Below are 18,539 nucleotides of genomic sequence, written 5' to 3' on the forward strand. Positions count from 1 at the left end.
CCTCGTGTGTGTGCGTGTGCTAACAGCCTCCAGTCATGACACGAGTGTTCCCATGCCAAGCAGCAAGAAGTGAAAGTAAACACTGGGATACTTCACATCCAAATCACATACACTTCCTTTACAAGCAACAAAAGAAGCTTGAAAGATCACATACTTCTCTCCCTCACAACACACTTCTTCCCAAGCAACCCGAAAAAACCTTGGAAGATTAGACTCTCTCTCTCTCTCTCTCTCTCTCTCTCTCTCTCTCTCTCTCAGGTACAGACAACCACTAAGGATAGAATGACAAAAGATCTCATCTTCAGGAGCAAAATGTTGCTTTATTTTCATGCCAGTTATGATCTAATATAAATATGACCTTTCATAATTTTCCTTAGGGTAAAGTAATCCAGTCTCTAAGTATATTTGCAAAAACCTGCTCACAGATGGCTCCAAAACAAGACAGGACATGCAAACTTGGGCTACACTGCTCAGTTGCTCCAGGCTGTGCATTCACACACCTCACCACACAAACAAGTCACACTAAATATATATATGAGGTTCTAATACATATCGATGTGAAAAATATATGTCTATATCTCAAAGGTAGTGGTCACTCTCTCTTCCTTTCGCTCTCTCTCTCTCTCTCTCTCTCTCTCTCTCTCTCTCTCTCTCTCTCTCCCCTCGCCCGCCCTAATGTAGCCTGAATGACACACAGTAAGGTTCCCAGAACTGGGCTCCTCCCATCCCTACACACCCCTGCTGCCTGCTGGGGCTCAGGGGCAGGTACTCACGAGCTGTTTCTCCCGTGCAGGTATGGCATCAATGGAAATGTAAAAATAAATGCACTTTACTTTTATCTCTCTGTTCCAATCTGTCCTTACTGCCCAAGACTATTGCATGAACACAACAGTACCTGGAGACACAGAGTCTCAGGAGCCAGTGGCAGGGCTGCCTTCCACCTCTGCCACAGCTGAGGTACACTAATTAATTACATGTTCACCTGAATTTTGAGCAAACACTACAATAAAGGACTTCCAGAGAAACAAAGAGCAGATACAAATCCTGACTTTTTTGTGCTGTCTGATGGATGTTCACAGTTGTTACATGAGGCAGCCGCAGACTGTGACGCGCCTCACTGAAGCACAAGACAAGGCTACGTAACAAGCTAGCAATTCTACGCCTAGATTTCTCACTCACAGTGTCACGTCTAAGAAAACAAAAAGACAAGTTAAAAAAGAAAGGCTTCAAATGTCCAGCAAGACTATGATATGGAAAACACGAAGCTATGTATATAGAAAAAATGTCTCTAGAGTTGTGAAGATGAAATGCATCTGGGTGTGGCAACATCAACCATGGGGAGCCTGAGCAATGGTGTCACCTGAGCACACAGACAACACCAGCACTCCCTCAGCAGCTCTGGGTCACACAGAACAGTGAACACGGCACGTCAAACTAAAAAAAATCCAAGAGAAAACTATGGGTGCATGGAGAACAAAATACTGTAGTGTCCCAAACTTTCCTTACACAATCACAGACCATTTATGGACACTTTAAAAAATCAACATGAACTAAGGAAAAAAACAATTTGTTATGGCATTTGCCATAATCCCAGCGTCAACAGATAACACTGATTGCCTTCTGCTCACTCAACAAATGATAAGTAACCTGCTTCCTCACAGTCACCAGTTCACTTTCTCTCACATTCCAAACTGCAGACAATCAACAATGAAAACATTTGCATCTCTGCAGCAATCAGGTCCAGTCTTGCTGGTGTGCATCCAGTAAATCAATAGCCACAATCTAGCAACCCACCAATCAACTCCTAGCACATTGCCACGTTGCTCCGAGGCAGGCACCTTAACAGCCATCGCCAGCATACTGCCACATCTTGCAGCAGCAACCATTGCAATCCAGCAGCTTATCAGGGCACACCACAACCTTGCCAACCCCCTCACCAGTCACCATCCAGCACACCATCACAATCCTTTCATCTAGCCAATCACCACCACCACCACCTAACACATCACCCAGCCAAGGGCCACAGCATGTCTCCCTCAGTGGCTGAAAAAATCACCCCAGAAATCAACAGCTGCGGGATAAGGTCACCAGATTAAAGGAGTCCCTGACAATCGCCTCCCATAGGGGGTACGGAGACCAGCCCACACCACTGCTCTTCACACTGGTGTGGGACTGACAGCAATTGGAGAAATAGAAGAATGGAATCATTAGGTCGAACTATGTACACATACACATCAACTCCTTTTTCTTAACATACCAAACATATCAGAGTCTGCTTAGTTAATGATACTCTGCCTCCGGTCACCACATAACCAAACCCTGGAACACTGTAAATGTCAAGTCCTTGAAGTAACTTTGTGGGTGAAGGCTCGCACATAAGATCAGTTCACAAACCACGTCACAGTTAAAAGTATTAAAATGTTCTCTATATTTCAACATGTAATAGTAATAGTAGTAGTACGTAATGGTATTATGTACAAAGAAAAGAGACAAACTTGGAACAAACAAATGAATATAACATTGAAAATAAAGAATGATGAGCATATGTATGTACTGAATACAAAGATGACAAAGTAAATGATGATCCTGACAGCATACTGAAGGTGTCAGCAGGCACAGTTGAGTGCCACACTACAGGGGCTGAAGGAGGGGGCCTGCTACTGATGCAAGAGTCCTCAAGGAAACACAGCACTGATGGTTACTGGAGAAGCAAACAATTACTTCATATAATAGCTGCTATTCTTACTAGTCCTTCTTCCATGAGAAATTTTTGTCCTGGCTCTCAATACCCCTTAAGGTAACAAATCACACTGAATTATCTCCTACCCACACCACATGGCAATTCCTTCCCTTGTGAAGACCAAATTAGACAAGCTCCATCTAGTGAAACAATTTATGTGTACACTGTAAACAAAGGCTCTCTGTGCTGCCCTCAGAGAGCCGCCTGCAGGTCAAGAACAATACAAACACCACATCATCACCTGGAAAAATGCACCCAATGCCAATAGGTCCCCCTGACTGGCCGACAGGAGGCAACGCTGCATTGCTTGGAGGAGAGCAGCGATGACAACGGGGTTGTGAGAAGGAAGTACCTATGCACTGAAGTACACACACCCCACACAGATTAGAGGAAACTAATGGAGAAACAGTTACAACATGAGGAGCTAAAACACAGGGCTGGCGTTGCCTTAGCTCTGTGGGTCCGGGCGTGCCAGCAGCCTCTCCACCGCTGCATTCACGTCCCCAAAGGTGGCAATGAGGGCTGTGGGGGGCAGAGGGGACCAGGTCAGGCTTCAAGTGTCACTTTAAATACCTACCTACCTATCTGCCTGTATTACAGCCATTCATGTTACTCTTTTAGCAGTGGTCTCACTGAAAATTTTGCTTTTATATCCTGTTCTTCCACGTGTAGTTTATTAACAGTACTCTGTAGCTCAGCAGATAACTTAGCTGGGTCCTCAGTCTCCCAGAACCAAAGTGAACAGTTTTCACACTGGCTGTTGCCTCACATCATGAACACCTCACATTCATGCAGATCCACCATGAGCTGAGTAGTGAGAATTTCTCCACTGTCTACAATCGGCCTCAGAGGTGCCCAGAGAACGCAGTCTGTGCCTAGTGCAGCCATCATGAGGACACATGACATGTTGGAGAGCCCAAGACAAGACTACTCCACATTCCAGACAGCTGTGAGTGCTCCCACAACTGAATTTAACCCTTTCATTCCGGTGATCATATATGAACGATTGCATCAGTGTGTCCATAGCGACGGCGATCGTTCCCGTAATCAAGAATTTTCGCGCCTCAATTTTGAGCTCCAAGCGCGGTTTCTCGAGTCAGATGGCGTGTGGAAGTGTCTGGCATCTGTTTCCACCCGTAGTGTTGCCACTAGCTCTGTATATTTAGCGGTAACTAAGCTATTCTCCCATTCTGAGGGCGACACTTGGCAACCCCAGCGACCCCCATGTGGAAAGCACCCTGATAAGAGCTAAGGGACCAGATATGAGCAAAGGATACGGACAGCCTGATAATAGGGAAGGATCTCAGATCCTTCCCTATTATTGTGTGTGTGTGTGTGTGTGTGTGAGTGTCTTCTCCGGGCTGTTTCTGGTTGACGGATCACACAGAGAGATCCTTGATAAGCCATAACTAACCTTTTCAGAGATCACATCGAGCTACAAAGTACATCATTGTATTCAGAATGACTTAGAGAAAAAAAATATTAGTATTCAAACAGTCTTCTGACAATTTCTAGGTTTATGATTTTTACCCGTCATTGCTTATGGGAAAATAGTTTAATCACCGGAATATAAGGGTTAACCACAGCTGAGCTAAGCTTTTGCCAGCTGTCACTCACAGAGCTGCCACTCAGAAGCAAATCAAATCAAGAGACCAACTACTACCAATAGTCCTATTCTTCATGACTGCAATATTTCCTTTCTTTATATTTGTATTGCTAAGAACAATGTTGGGTTGAAAACCTACACAGAAGGTCTCCAATGCCTACTCAATCCTGGTAAGGAAATCCCCAGAGAATGCAGGTGTCAAACATATATTGCACTTTACCATGTGTAAGTTGCCTGTCAGCTTGTGACAAGGTGCATAATCATGTGGCAGTTCACCTGAGATGGTCCAAGTGTATGCGTTCTGGCACAACATGAATGAGCTACTAACCAACTACTTACAACATTATTAATGCTACTATTATACAGGTTACTATATCCCTAAGAAATTACCTTCTTGGTGCAAAATTACTGTTGCTCAAAAGGCACCACTATATAACCAAACTGTCAAAATAGAACATGCTACTTGAAAATTACATTACTACTGCAGAATAACAAAGTTTCAAATAAGGCAACTTATGTAAAGAAAGACAAAAAGAATTGTAACACTGGTGGCCACATATGAAGGGCAGTAAAACCTAAGTGTGTGGCTGCACACATCCCTGGTGGCTTACCTTGAAGGTTGGCTTCCCTGTTGATGAAGCCCATCGCTGAGAGTTGCTCCAGCTGTGAAGCATACTGCTGCTCAGGGTTGCCGCCGCCACCACCGCCACCTGAACCCAAGGCCTGTGACTGTCACAAGGACAAGGAAGAGGCAGGTGAGTACCACCATGTCTTACTCCTCACTAACACTGTATTGTAAGTGTTCATGGTGTCTTCAAATCCAGAATTTTGACAATGTAACAAAATATTCAAAATTCACAAGTTACCCAAGTAACTCAATTTTCAGATAAAAGATGTGACCCTAAACACTAACATCCCTAGGAAAAGATGCAAGCAAACCCAAGTCACTGACACTTTGCAAGTGACACAAAATCAATATGCTGCAAATTAAAAAGGATAAACAAAAAACACATGAATAAGGAACACAGATGACAACTCACCATAGTGGACATCAAGTTGGCAAAGGCGTCTGTGCCCGGAACAAGTCCAGGAATGAGGGGAGGCGCTGGGGTGGTGGAGGTGGTAGTGTTGGTGGAGTTGGTGGAGGCTGTAGTGGTGGAGGAGGAGGAGGTGGTGGCTGTGGTGGTGGTGGTAGACTGGCCAGCTGTGGGGATGCCTTGCGTGAGGTTTAGGCCCATGACATTGAAGAGTCCCGGGGAGGTGAGTCTTAACTGCTCCAAGGCATTCTGAATCTGGACCACTGCAGCGAGAGCCTGGGGGGAGCGAGAGGTTTGTGTTATGGCACTCCATCTAGCTATCACGATCATAGATACTACCTAACATGCAGTACTAATGGTAGAATAGTCACTCTCAAACTAAGATTGATACTCTGATGATAATTAAGGGGGAAAAAGTCAAGTGTCAACCAGTTAACAGACGGGCAAATAGAGTAAAGGAATGGTATGGGGATCCATCTGGCATTCACCACCGCCAGTAGCAGCACACAACACTTAAGGTAGAATGGTCACTCACACCACAGCTAAAGACATTCTGGTGGTAATTATGGGGAAAAGTTAAGTGTCAAGCAGATAATAGAGCTAAGGAATGGTAACTTAGGATTGGTACAAAACAAGGCAGACAGGGAAATGGGTGAAGAGATAAGTTTTGCTGGGGTGACCTGGAATACATGGGTAGCATAAAAAATGAGAAGAATAGATGGAGAGACCTCATCCAGCACCCTTCATTAACTCACCTGTGGGTTGGTCATGAAGTTCTGTACCTCAGGGTTCTGCATCTGGTTCAGGAAACTGGGCAGCATGGTCCTCATCTGTTCCTGCAGGACTGGGTTGCCGGCAAACAGAGGGTTCGAGCCAATGATTTGTTGAGCTAAGTCTGGGTTGCTTGCCAAATTCTACAAAGAGGAAAATGTAAAAGAATGATTAGAGCTGAAGAAAAGGGGATAATGTGGGGTATGTCTATCAATCAATACCCAGATTGTGATGGCCATGACTGGCTCTTACAGGGCAGCAGTCAAGTCTCACAAGAGCTTGTAAATATACTGGCATGACAGTGACCACAACAAGCCCAAATGACAAGGATGTAATTAATGGCCCACAACAGGTATGAAGTGATATTCAGACAGTAAAGGATTTATATGAAGTAGAGCCATATTAAAGTACAAAACATAGCTAGCCCCTATTTTTGGGAGGAGACAACCTTGATATATGTATGTATGTATGTATGTATGTATTCATTTTAAGTACATCTGCTTCAAAATGTTAATCTAGCAACATACATGAATTACTCTAGATATTTAAAGTACCTGGTGAATAATGGCCCTCCTCTCCTTTCTATCCTGTCTCACCTGAAACATGGCACGTGTGTAAGGTGCGTTGATCATCGATGAGAGGAGCTGTGGGTTCTCCATCATCTGCTGCATAAGTGACTGCATGCCGGGGCTCTGCAGCATCCCGGTAAGCCCCAGGCCGCCCATCCCTGGCATAGTGGTAGAGCTAGAGGAAGTGGAGGAGGTAGTGGTGGTGCTAGTGGTGCTGGTAGTGTTGTTGGAGGCGGTTGTTGAGGTGGTGGTGGTGGGGGTTTTGCCTGAGGAGGGGCTGGTGGTTGTGGTGGTGGTTGTAGAAGAGCTCCGTGGTGCCCAGGGATTTGGTAGAGGCTCGCTATTCTCCCGACCCGCTTGTGCACTGTCAACTGCCACAAGAATTGTTAGGCACGGTGTGAAGTGACACTCAGTGGTGCTATTGATACATGTCACTTAGATTACGGCCATGTGGAATGATGCTACAAAGAGCTCGCACAGTAACCACATTTCACTGCCATCACACCCATGTAGTATGATGCTACACCATTGCATCAAGTTTTATTTCCAACTGGTTTCAATAAAACATAAATACATGAACTTGAAGCTGCCAAACTTGGTGCATTAACTATATAGGAAGGGCAATCAAAGCCAGAATCATTAGAAAACCTACATAAATCACAAGTGGTTCCTACCAAGACTCACTTTTTTTTCTACCAAAATGTCTAGAAAAAATATCATTAATTTTGTAATCCCTAGCAATCATTCCCAGGCCTAGAATCATACAACCTATGGAGGAAAACAACAAGACAATGCCCTCCCAGCACCTACTATTAGCACTGTTCCCAAGAAGTGATGCAAAGGGGTTGGATCCAAACTGTTCCTGTGCAGCATTCAGCATGGGCTCCTGAATGTCCCGGTACATCCTCTGCAGGGCGCTGTACCCACCTGGACAGTGAGGAACAGACAGAATAACTGTAATCTGCATGTCACCTACTATACAAACATTTTCAATTCCTCAGTTATTAGTTCATCTTTACATTAATTATGGAGACCTCTACAGTGTTCAGTCATCCATATACAAGAACTACTGGTATCCTTTCCTAAATCCCTTTAGGTTAGTGAAGTATCTAATTATATCTACATGGGTGCTGAGATCTGAAAATTTCATCTGTAAAGTCCCCAAGTCCAAAACTCCCTCACCTGGTATTGACTCCAGGTTGGACAGGGCACGGTCGTGAGATCTCATAAGCTCCTGCAGCATGGCAGGGTTGCGTGCCAGCTCCATGGTCTGCCTCAGCATGTCTGGGTTGTTCAGCATGTGGGAAATCTCTGGGTTACGCTGTGAAGGGTGGACAGAGCAGACATGTTAGGTTCAGGTGGCAAAGGAGGTAAAGGATACAGAAGACTGCTGAATGGACTGGTGGTGGAGGGTACACATTACTAAAAGATAGTAGTGGAAATCAGGCACAGATGAAAGTGATGATGGTAATGGAGAAAAAATATTTTTGAAAACAAGTTGATTGTAGGGAAATTTATCTTTTTACCTTTGGTGACTTGCTCTATTCAAGAAAGATGAAACATCAAACCCCTTAATTGACTATGAGGATATGAAAATAGCAAGTAGGCACAGACACTCTAGGTACCACACATACCTCCATGAGCTGCTGCATGTGTGGATTGGAGGTGATAATGGCACGCATGTACTCGGGGTTATTCATCAGCTGCTGCACAAAGGGGTTGTCCATGATCTGCCGCATCATCTCTGGGTTGTTCAGTATCTCACGCTGCATGTGCTGCTGCAGCTCGTGGAAGTTTGGATTTCCGACACCCAAATTGCCCAAGCCCCCAAGCCCCCCGAGGCCCAGCCCTCCCAGCCCAGCCATGCCAGCGAAGGGGTTAGGGGTAGTCTGCTGTGTGGAGGTACTGCTGGTGGGGGCAGTGGTGGCTGCAGGGGTGGTGGAGGCGGCCCTGTTGTTGGGCTGAGCAGAGCCACTGGGACTCTTGATCACCAGGTGCACCGTGAAGCCATCCTTGATGTTGTGTTGACTCAGCTTCTCGTCTGCAGGGAAACACTCATCATATGGAGCTAATGGTACCAAGACTCCTCACACTGTCATGGATTGGAAACCATCTTGAAAGTATGCAACAATCTACAATGCATCTGAGATGACATGAGGAAATAGCTGGTGTATAAAGGAGGAAAGGAGAGAGATGAGGCATCTTATACATAAATAGTACAAGAGGATCGTGTGTTTCTTTGGACTATGTAGTGACACACACACACAGACCATCCAGGGTGTTCTGGGAGACTTGGGTCAGTTTCAGTGTCAAGCCAACAGGCATCCCTGGTGCCTTAATGATCAGCAGTACGGAGAATGACAAAGACCAAGACACACACTACCACACACCATCCCTAAACATCACACACCCATCCATGCATCCTGTGTAGCTATATTTACTATAATAAATCATAATGAAGACACTGCTTGTCTGTGTTCATCCTAGTGCACACTGCACCCTGTATCACATATCTTCTTCCACAGCTAATAACAAAGTGGAGTAGAACTAAATCATTAGGAAAGGAGTAAACATTGTTACACTGATGAAGTTGATATACCAAATAATATACAATGAACATAAAGCAACCTGTGTATGCCTGACTGTATCAGTATTTTGCTGGCTCAAACCTAACACCCTTGAAGCTCATGGATGATTATCACATGCTCCACTGAAGCACGTACGTCTTCAGTGACGACATAACTCACCAGAAACTTCTAAATGATCAAACTTTAACATATATAAAACTCAAAAAAGCAGTAAGAAAGAATCCATAATAACTATTCCCAAGAACTTGACAACTTCAATGGGGCATAACACAAGTATCAGCAGTGTCACAACCAAAGATTATTGCACTGCTTCCTGTCACCACATCATGAGATCCTATAATCCAACTTTCAGCCTGTTATCAGATCACCTTCACTATCATTTATCTGAAGTGATTTGTATAACCTGATTCTCAGCACCTTATCAGTTCACTTCCATGATCCATTCAAAGATAAAACTTTCACCAGTAATACCACATAGGAATTGGGTAAGTGGAAGGAAAGAAAGAATGGGGCTGCAATTACCACACCATGTAAAATAATCACCAATCCCACAATCACATACACAGCCAAAGGATGAGTGTCACTGCAACAAACATAACAGTTAGGAGTCATACTCTCTCTCTCTCTCTCTCTCTCTGTGAAGGCATCTCTAAAGGCTTACTCACTCACATACATGCATAACACAGTCCATAATTATGAACACTTACCATCTTTCAGAATCTTGCCAGCAAAAATGAGGCAGACCTGCTCATGTGAGGTGTTGAATTTCTTGCTCACAATCTCTCGTAGCTGCAAGACGCACGGAGGCAAGACTTTAGTGACAGACATAGGCAACTTATATTCTGGTAGAATATGAACTAAATAAAGAATCAAATATGTACTTAAGATGTTCTATATAAAATGCATTATCTGCTTTACACTTCACTAGCTAAGTAAACTCATGAACAACAAAGAATGGCAATAAATAACAAAAGGGAAGGAGGCAGTTTTCCTTTAAGTTTTAATAAATAAATTTTGAAAGTCTGATAATATATTCTAAAAGAAATAAAATAAAAATCTAATGTAAACAGGAAACCACAAAATGTTCACATCCTGGTTTTCATTTCTTCCCAGAAAGGAGCGGTTAGCTCAAGGAGAAACTATACCAAACACCAACAACAGTATAAAAGAGATTACAAGTTCTCTTAAAACTGGCTTAATTTATTACCAATGAAAAGTTTCATCAGCAGCTTTAGCACATCATGGAGGAAAAGCTTGGCTAGGGAGAGGTGAAGGCTCTTATGCTGTGGCCACCCCCTTGGGCGACACTCACAGAGAATGAAGCATTATGGAGATACAAAGAAAATCATCAGATCACAAAAGGATCAGCCATCCCACATACTTTAGGCACAGCTTGTGTCAAGTTTAAACAAGTTGTTGTGTAATCCAACCAAACCTAAAATTACTAGAATGCAGCTTAGCAACACAAAAGGACAAGATGGGTTCAGGTGAATTACACTATGCTGTGGTGACATGGGGTTGTGCATACATTCATACAGCTAAACTGGTCTGATGGGCTAACTTGCTTGAATAATCTGATGTATTCTAACCTAACATACCCAGAATAAAATTAAAGATGCCATAGATTACATTACATTTGTGCATCCAATCTAATCCAGCCCAAGCTGGCCTAAGCTGACCTGGCCTGGACTACCGGAAGGCGGTGTGGGGACAATTAACATAACTGGCATGTCACACACCACCGCCGGGGCCCCGCCCTTCCCTCCCCGCCCACCTGACCGCTACCCATGCCCAAACCCCACCCGTCCACTATCGGGCCGCCCACGCCCGGCGCCCACAGGCCCTGGGCGGCCAGCAGGGAACTGAAGGAAGGTTCTGGGCCTCACCACAACAAGCATGACAGGCACACCAGCACAACACCGCCGCCCTGCACCGCCCTCACCTCCTTCACCGTGCCCTCCTGCGCTATCTCGATCTGCTGCTTGTCCTTGGCGGTCTTCACTGTCAGGCTGATGGTGTTGGCTTCCTCGCTGCCCTCCGCCATGGTGTAATAAGGCCAAAACTTGACGACAACCTCTGCCTTGTGATCAATCTGAGTGACGAAACATGGTGAGTCACATCAATGTCTGTGTACACATAACACCCTTCGACAATTTAAAATGTACACTCACACCCCACTACATATAATTGGTTGTATGAATGCAGGATTTGGGTGACGTTATTTCTATTGATGAATTTTGATTTGCGTAGTGTGTAGTATTAACTCTCATTTGACTGGCCATCCTGCCTACCTGGCTATGGCGGGAAGAAGCTGTATCGTCTGCAATTATTTAAACTGAAATACCTCACTTCATACTCTCTGTTACACGCTATTATTTCATTTCAAATTATTACAAGTCTTCAGGTATGTAGCCTTTTCCCGCCCTTTGCCTTCCTGCTACCCCAGTGCTTGGTGAATGATACAATAATGCTGCTTTACTCAACGTCCTCGGCTGTTATGTAATACCTCACAATTCCTTTAGTTTGCTGTTTTATGTATTATGGCTGTAGACTGTCAACTCATCATTACAGTGTCGAGGAAATGTAACCAGGAACCTACTGAGATTCTTTATAAGTTCTCTAACACCTTCTACCTAATATAACCAGCGAAAATTTATATATAGTGCACTACTTATAACGTCTAACTAATAAGCAGAATGCAGTTACTGGTTAAAATTAATAAAATCAGAGCAAAATGTATCACGCATGCACGCACAAATAATTCCTTATCATATTTTAACTTGATACACGCAGGCGCAGTTTCTTTTAACCTTGTGGGATTCAAATAGGACTATAAAACCCATAAAAATACCTTAGGCTATCATTAAATGGCAAAAATGGCAGCAAAAAATGTTTTGGAGGCAGGAGCAGCAGTCAGCTGAGCAGGGCCACATCCGCCATGCATCACCAGCAGCAGAATTTTAGGCTTTCCACGCACTCACTCCACGACCACGCACTGCAATAACGCCACTTTAATCAGCTCCCTAGAAAAAACAGCATCCACAATCAGATAACCCTGAACTCACACAAGGAAACAACAAACAATAAACTTATCAGCTATTAGTAGGAAGGAGACTCGGACAGAAGGTGACGAGAGTTGCTCAAGGCTGACTGCCTCGGCGTCTCCTGCTCCCAGCGCCGCCTAGCTCACCATTTCCCTGAGTACTGTGCTCCTAGTCATGTTGCCTCGACGTCTGTCCCGCCTGATGCACCCCGTGAGGCGCCTGGGGACCTGCACCACCTCCAGGGCCTCCTTCACCGTGCAAGACGAGGAAGACTTCAGGAACCGGGTGCTGTCCTCCTCCACTCCCGTTGTCGTCGATTTCCATGCCCAGTGAGACCATCTCTATACTAAGGCTGAGTTTAGGGTAATTTTCAGGACCTCCCGGGATGCTGTGTTCCTGTTGGAGGGTATTTGCTGTGCCTGGGGTGCCTGGGATGCTTGCTTTGGGGTTACACATCTCTCCCGTCTGGTCTGATAGGGGTCTGCTGCCTAGCTACTGTACTTCCTGGTTCAGCTTGTCCTGCTTCTCAGTGACGTCTTAAAAGCTCTCTAGGGGTTTCTGTGCTGGTTTTCAAAGGGGTGTGGTGGCTTGCTGTAGTCAGGGTGCAGTATGGCGTGATAGGGTGGTGTGTTCCTATGCTTGATGCCTCATGGTGTGCTGCAGCTTGTTACTGAGGTAGGATAGGGTGGGGATGCTACTTGGGTTCAGGTCTTGTGCAGTCCGGTCTCTTGTCTGACTTACCTGTGTACTTGCTGTGTTTCACTATTGCAGTGTTTTGCCCCATTTTGCACTCTGTTTATTTAATTTCTCTGCATCCATCCATCCATTCTTTCTCAGTTTCCTTGGATTATTTGGTGGGTTTTTTTTCATACCTTTTGTTTATTTGTAACTGCCTGATGCATCTAGCTTGCCCCACCAGCTGGCTTGACACAGTGCTCCCTCTGTCTCCCAGGGGCCATGGCTGAGTGCCTCCAGTCATTCTCCAGGTTGTACAAAGCACCTCGGGTTTGGTAGATTTAATCAGTACTAGTTTTGTCATTCAGCACTGCATCCAAACGGAGAAGCAATTTATATGCCACATACTTTAGATTTCGTGCTGTGTGTCCACATTATTTTTAAAGTTTTTAATGCATGATCAGAAAGATGGTTAAATAGATCTTTAGTAGATTTTCTATTATTCTTGTCAACAAAATGAGATCCAGGGCTATCTGTGAAATGTTTAGCCAGATAACCGAGACGTCCAATCCCAGTAATATTAATGTTGTTCGTGTTTGTTACCAATTGAAGTCAGGATAAAATGCTTATTAATTTTATACCATTAGTTTTCATTTTTCTGCCTCCACATTGTGATACAGATAGAAATTTTCTTTCTATATTCCATAATGTGTTAGTAAAAACAATGATTGCTAGATATTCACAGAGTTAGTCACTGCATGCCCAAATCAGTAATAATTTTTTTACATTTTGATCTTCAAAGTTGATGGAAACTTATAATCAAATTGAAATATTGGATATGTGAAATTGGAAGCATTATTATTATTATTATTATTATTATTATTATTATTATTATTATTATTATTATTATTATTATTATTATTATATTAGCATTAATCAATGAAACTCCCAGAATGGCTACAGATGACAGATGACCAGCAATAATGTTACAATTTAACACCAGTAACAAAGCTGAGCTGTTTGTGCAAAAATAAAGTTGGAAAGAATCTTGAACCTTAACTCTCCAAGCATCAGTGCACCTGATTTTAATCATCCAACAAAAATTAATACCAATTAATCAACACTAATTTGAGAAAATGAATTTAAAATGACACAAAAAGTTATTCCTACTAAACACACACACACACACACACACAGTCATACTCACACGCATTGACCTGAACCTTGCTACAGATGGTGTGGGCCTTGCAAGCTGCTGGGGCCTCGGCTGGAGACAATCATTGGTGGGAAGGGTGAGAAGGTCCACCTGGCAAAGGTCGACATTGATAATGTGTCAGACTTGGCACTCGACTATGGGGTGAGTGGTTGCCAATCCTAATGCATGTTTTAATTAATCAACAGGGAGAGATAAAAGTAGTCATGAAAACCAAAATTAAATAGGTTAATTCTTACTAACAAACGTTCAGGCAGTTTAGTATGACATTTTATTAAGAAATCTGTTAAGTGTTTATTAATGAAATGAATTTCTATCCATAAAAACTCAACAAGTGACAAAAAGACTTGTGTATGATTACTTGATTATGAATGTTTTGTAGTGATGATGGGCGTCTGATTAGAGTAAGAGAGAAAAAGAGAGTTTTGAAATTCAGGGAAGCAATGGTGAAGAAAAAGTAATAACTAGACTAGTATTAATGATAGTGACTATGATGATCTGAGGAGAAAAGTTGTGCCACCAACAATGATGATGATGAATAAGAAATAAATAAAGATGATAACACTGAATGAGTGAAGACTAATGAACTGATTGATAAAGAATAACATATATACAAAGCAGGAATGAATAATGATAAACCCTGTATATTTAACAAGTATGAATAATAATGAACTCAGCATATTTCATGATAAACAAAACATAATAATAAAACACTACAAGATGAAGAACACTGAGTCACTCATGTAAGATTAATAAAAAATAGTGTTAGGTTATTCATATGTGGCTTGTCTAACTCATATTTGTGCTTCAGGTGTCGGCCGTACCCTCAGTCCTGGCGGTGAAGGACGGCAAGGTGGTGGACAAGTTCGTTGGTCTTCAAGAAGAGTCACGGATTGAGGCCTTTGTTAATCGACTCATCGGGGAGTAGTGGCGAGCTAATGCCTAGAGCGTATCATTAAATGTTGAGAGTTGGTGATATAAGGGAATATATTTAGACTGACAGTGATAAAAGGTTGTCGTTGATAGACTGACTGACTTTGTAAATTGACTGACTGATGGACGGACTGACTGACGGAAGTGGTGGAGTAAGTTGCTGTGGATGAATACAGTGAACAGCTGCCATACATGGGCATTACGAGAGGCAGGTGGTCAGGATTCTCCAGTCATTGTCCATTTCTAGCATACTGTACACACTCTGACATTCAGGCACTTGTAGGAAAATAGCGTATACAGTCATGGTCAGTATTCAAGTAATATCCCTCACTCACTTTCACTGTATTTTGGTGTTTTCCCTCACTCTCAAACCCCTCACTCTGCTAAGAATGTATCACTTGCCATAATATGTAACTAGCCTATCAGCAGATCAGAGGACTTCAGACCGAGAGGAAACGTAAAGCACAGAGGAAGTGAGTGAAGAATGTTACTCGATTTGTGACCACGACCTTACCAAAGCATAGTATTTCTCCACCTTTTTCATTCCAAGTTGCAGGATAATAGTTTTCCTTCCCTTAGCAAGTTACAAGATACAGTAGTTCGCCCTGCGTTCCTGCTGCACTTTACCGTACCACTAGGCCACCCACCAAACCATGCAATCCCTTCTTGGCCATCACACACTACCGACTCGCACACACATTGTCTTCCTTATTACTACACCTTCCTGCCGTGTAATATGTGCAATTTGTGGATATGAATCGCAACCTTTTTATTTTGTGATCACAAAAAAATGGATGATGAAAAGTACATCTCTTCTCAAGCTTCCTACAAGTATACAGTTCTATATATTGACTTCCGCCCTCCTATCACTCTTCATCTAGTTCACATGCATCTCTGTTCCTGCCTTCACGGATCACACACTAATGGACATGTGATCACTTTGCCTTCCTGCCGCCTCTGTACTTGAGCTTTCACATTACCTTTCATGGATCACAGGCCTCACCGCTGCCCAGCTGCCAGTGGTGGGACGGGACTCCCTCTCATATGCACTGTACTTAACACAGTTTGTATACTCTGCATTTGTTCCTCCTTTGAATGTTTGTACAGAAGAGATGTAATTATGTATCATTGCTCTTTCAGTTGAGTATAATAAAGTTTTCATAGCTATTTTCACTCAATATTTGATGTTTATTCTTCCCAGTAGAAAACGTTGTGCATGCCCTACAAAGCTTCTAGTAATATTTTAATACACCAGCTTAGCAGAGAAGAATTGGGAGGGAGTAACAAAGTATTAGAGGGTTGATGTGGCTGTAGTTGAAAGAGAAAGATTATAGCTGTTGATGGCTTAAGACGAATGTGTAAGCTGCAAATGCAATAGCTAAACAAAAACACCTTTAATAATCTTTGAAAGAAAAAAATTGGATTTATGCATACTTTTTTAACTAATCATTATTTATTTATTTTTGTTTTGTTTTTAAATGCAATAGTACGAGGAAGTTGAAAGTTCTAAACATTGAATTTTAATGAGAAGTTCAAAGGTAAATTGATGCATAAAGGGAGAAAAAAGTAAATTACTAATAGTGAGCTAATGAACTAGAGGGAACGGCATCAGAAAATGCTGGGGTGCAATACGTACATACAACAATCACCTCTATTTCCAATCCCATAAAACAAGAAAAACAACGAGTAACATGAACATTAGAAAATATGAAGACGGAAACAGCCACTAACATGAAACATCAGAAAATACGAAGAGGAAAATGACAAAGAGTAATAACAGCCTCCTCTTCACTCCTTACATCATTTCCCCACGTAATCCAATTCTCGCCACACGTCTCAGCAGGTGTAGGGCTTGGGGCCGCAGGGACGAGACAGCCTAGCCTTGAGTATGCAAATAGAACCTTTGATGCGGCCGTGTTCAGCATCATTAGGAAGACCTTGGGGGATGCTCTCGATTAACGCCAGATTATTATTTACCGCGGTGAAAGAAGACACTGGATGGGAAAATACAGGAAAGAGAGGGAAGTCCAAAAAGAGTGATGGATGGACTGCGTGACGCCTCGTGGATGTAAAACGGACAGGGGTGGACGGCGCACAATATCCTGCTACGATGCTATGTTGCTTTTGTTTGTTATTAGTTGTTTTATTTGCCAGTGTAAATGTAAATGTTCATCTCTACTATTTTCAAATGGCTCTGGTTGAAGAGATACGGTTTTTATGGTTGTTTTTATGATTCTAGTGGGAGATTAACAAGATTTCTGCATTATTAACAGGGGAAACACTCGTGAGAAGCCGGCTAATCACCTTTGTGGCCTTTGAAAATAGTCGTGGTGGGGGAGCAAAAGGTTTCTGAACACGGGTTCCTTTTTTAATAAGTTACACGGTTCTCAAGATTGTTTTTTTTTTTTTTATGATTATAGTGACAGATTAACAATATTTTTACATTATTAACAGGGGAAACACTCGTGAGAAACCGGCTAATCATCTTTGTGGCCTTTGAAAATAGTCGTGGTGGGAAAGCAAAAGGTTTATATATATATATATATATATATATATATATATATATATATATATATATATATATATATATATATATATATATATATATATATATATATATATATATATATATATATATATATATATATTTAATAAGTTACACGGTTTTTCAATTTTTTTTTTTTTTTATGATTACAGTAACAAATTAACAATATTTCTACAGATGGAACAAGATCTCTACGTTATGAACAGGAAAAACACTTGTAGAACCAGGCGAAAATCGTATTGGTGAGAGCATAGCATTGTCTGACTACGGTCCTTTGTTTTTCTAAATCTAATCATAAGGTTTAACTTGTCGTTCTCCTATCTCTTTCTTCCTTATGATTCCTGTTTACTCAGTTCTTTTGTTGTCATTTATCTTATTTGCGTACTTCTCTCTTCTCTTACTGCTATCTGTCTGCCTCTGTATGGCGCAGTATGCTCTTTTATCTGTTTATCATGTGAACTTAGCTTTTTTGCAAGATATTTACTGATGTTACCCTGTGGCAGGAGAGAGAGAGAGAGAGAGAGAGAGAGAGAGAGAGAGAGAGAGAGAGAAAGGGGGGAGGGTGTTTGACGATGCTGGTAAAACAAACAAACAAACAAACAAACAAGGAAATGGCGACACTGATGGCTACCACTCATTCAGGTTTAGTGCTATGATGATGATGATGATGATGATGATGATGATGGAAGTGACAGTAGAGACGGATGATGACAAAAGGAAATGACAATTGTTTTTCTCATCATCATTTTCCTCCACTTTTTTTTTCATCATCATCATTATCATCATCATCATCATCATATTTTTCATATTTTTTTAGC

The 18,539-nt window shown here is 42.4% G+C and overlaps 2 protein-coding genes across 2 annotated transcripts; one reads left to right on the plus strand and one right to left on the minus strand.

Moving 5' to 3' along the window:
• Positions 1 to 295: 295 nt before the first annotated feature.
• Positions 296 to 14,258, minus strand: LOC135109863 (ubiquilin-1-like). The gene is made up of 11 exons (XM_064021646.1): positions 14,238 to 14,258; positions 11,254 to 11,403; positions 10,019 to 10,100; positions 8,358 to 8,764; positions 7,906 to 8,044; positions 7,534 to 7,650; positions 6,751 to 7,094; positions 6,139 to 6,297; positions 5,387 to 5,659; positions 4,958 to 5,075; positions 296 to 3,262 (listed from the first exon to the last, which is right to left on the minus strand). The coding sequence occupies exons 1-11, from the start codon at positions 14,241 to 14,243 to the stop codon at positions 3,189 to 3,191; spliced, it is 1,869 nt and encodes a 622-aa protein (XP_063877716.1). The 5' UTR covers positions 14,244 to 14,258; the 3' UTR covers positions 296 to 3,188.
• LOC135109865 (thioredoxin, mitochondrial-like) lies at positions 12,229 to 16,354 on the plus strand. The gene is made up of 3 exons (XM_064021649.1): positions 12,229 to 12,684; positions 14,264 to 14,387; positions 15,055 to 16,354. The coding sequence occupies exons 1-3, from the start codon at positions 12,530 to 12,532 to the stop codon at positions 15,169 to 15,171; spliced, it is 396 nt and encodes a 131-aa protein (XP_063877719.1). The 5' UTR covers positions 12,229 to 12,529; the 3' UTR covers positions 15,172 to 16,354.
• Positions 16,355 to 18,539: the final 2,185 nt, after the last annotated feature.

Source organism: Scylla paramamosain, chromosome 19 (genome assembly GCF_035594125.1).
Source record: "Scylla paramamosain isolate STU-SP2022 chromosome 19, ASM3559412v1, whole genome shotgun sequence".
Taxonomy (NCBI): domain Eukaryota; kingdom Metazoa; phylum Arthropoda; class Malacostraca; order Decapoda; family Portunidae; genus Scylla; species Scylla paramamosain.

Coding starts and splice junctions, on each gene's coding strand:
- LOC135109865 (XM_064021649.1), top strand. CDS start 12,530: ATGTTGCCTCGACGTCTGTCCCGCCTGATGCACCCCGTGAGGCGCCTG. Junction 12,685..14,263: donor GTCGTCGATTTCCATGCCCA/GTGAGACCATCT, acceptor ACCTTGCTACAG/ATGGTGTGGGCCTTGCAAGC. Junction 14,388..15,054: donor ACTTGGCACTCGACTATGGG/GTGAGTGGTTGC, acceptor TTTGTGCTTCAG/GTGTCGGCCGTACCCTCAGT.
- LOC135109863 (XM_064021646.1), bottom strand. Junction 8,765..10,018: donor TGGCAAGATTCTGAAAGATG/GTAAGTGTTCAT, acceptor GTTTCCCTGCAG/ACGAGAAGCTGAGTCAACAC. Junction 8,045..8,357: donor ACATGCAGCAGCTCATGGAG/GTATGTGTGGTA, acceptor CACCCTTCACAG/CGTAACCCAGAGATTTCCCA.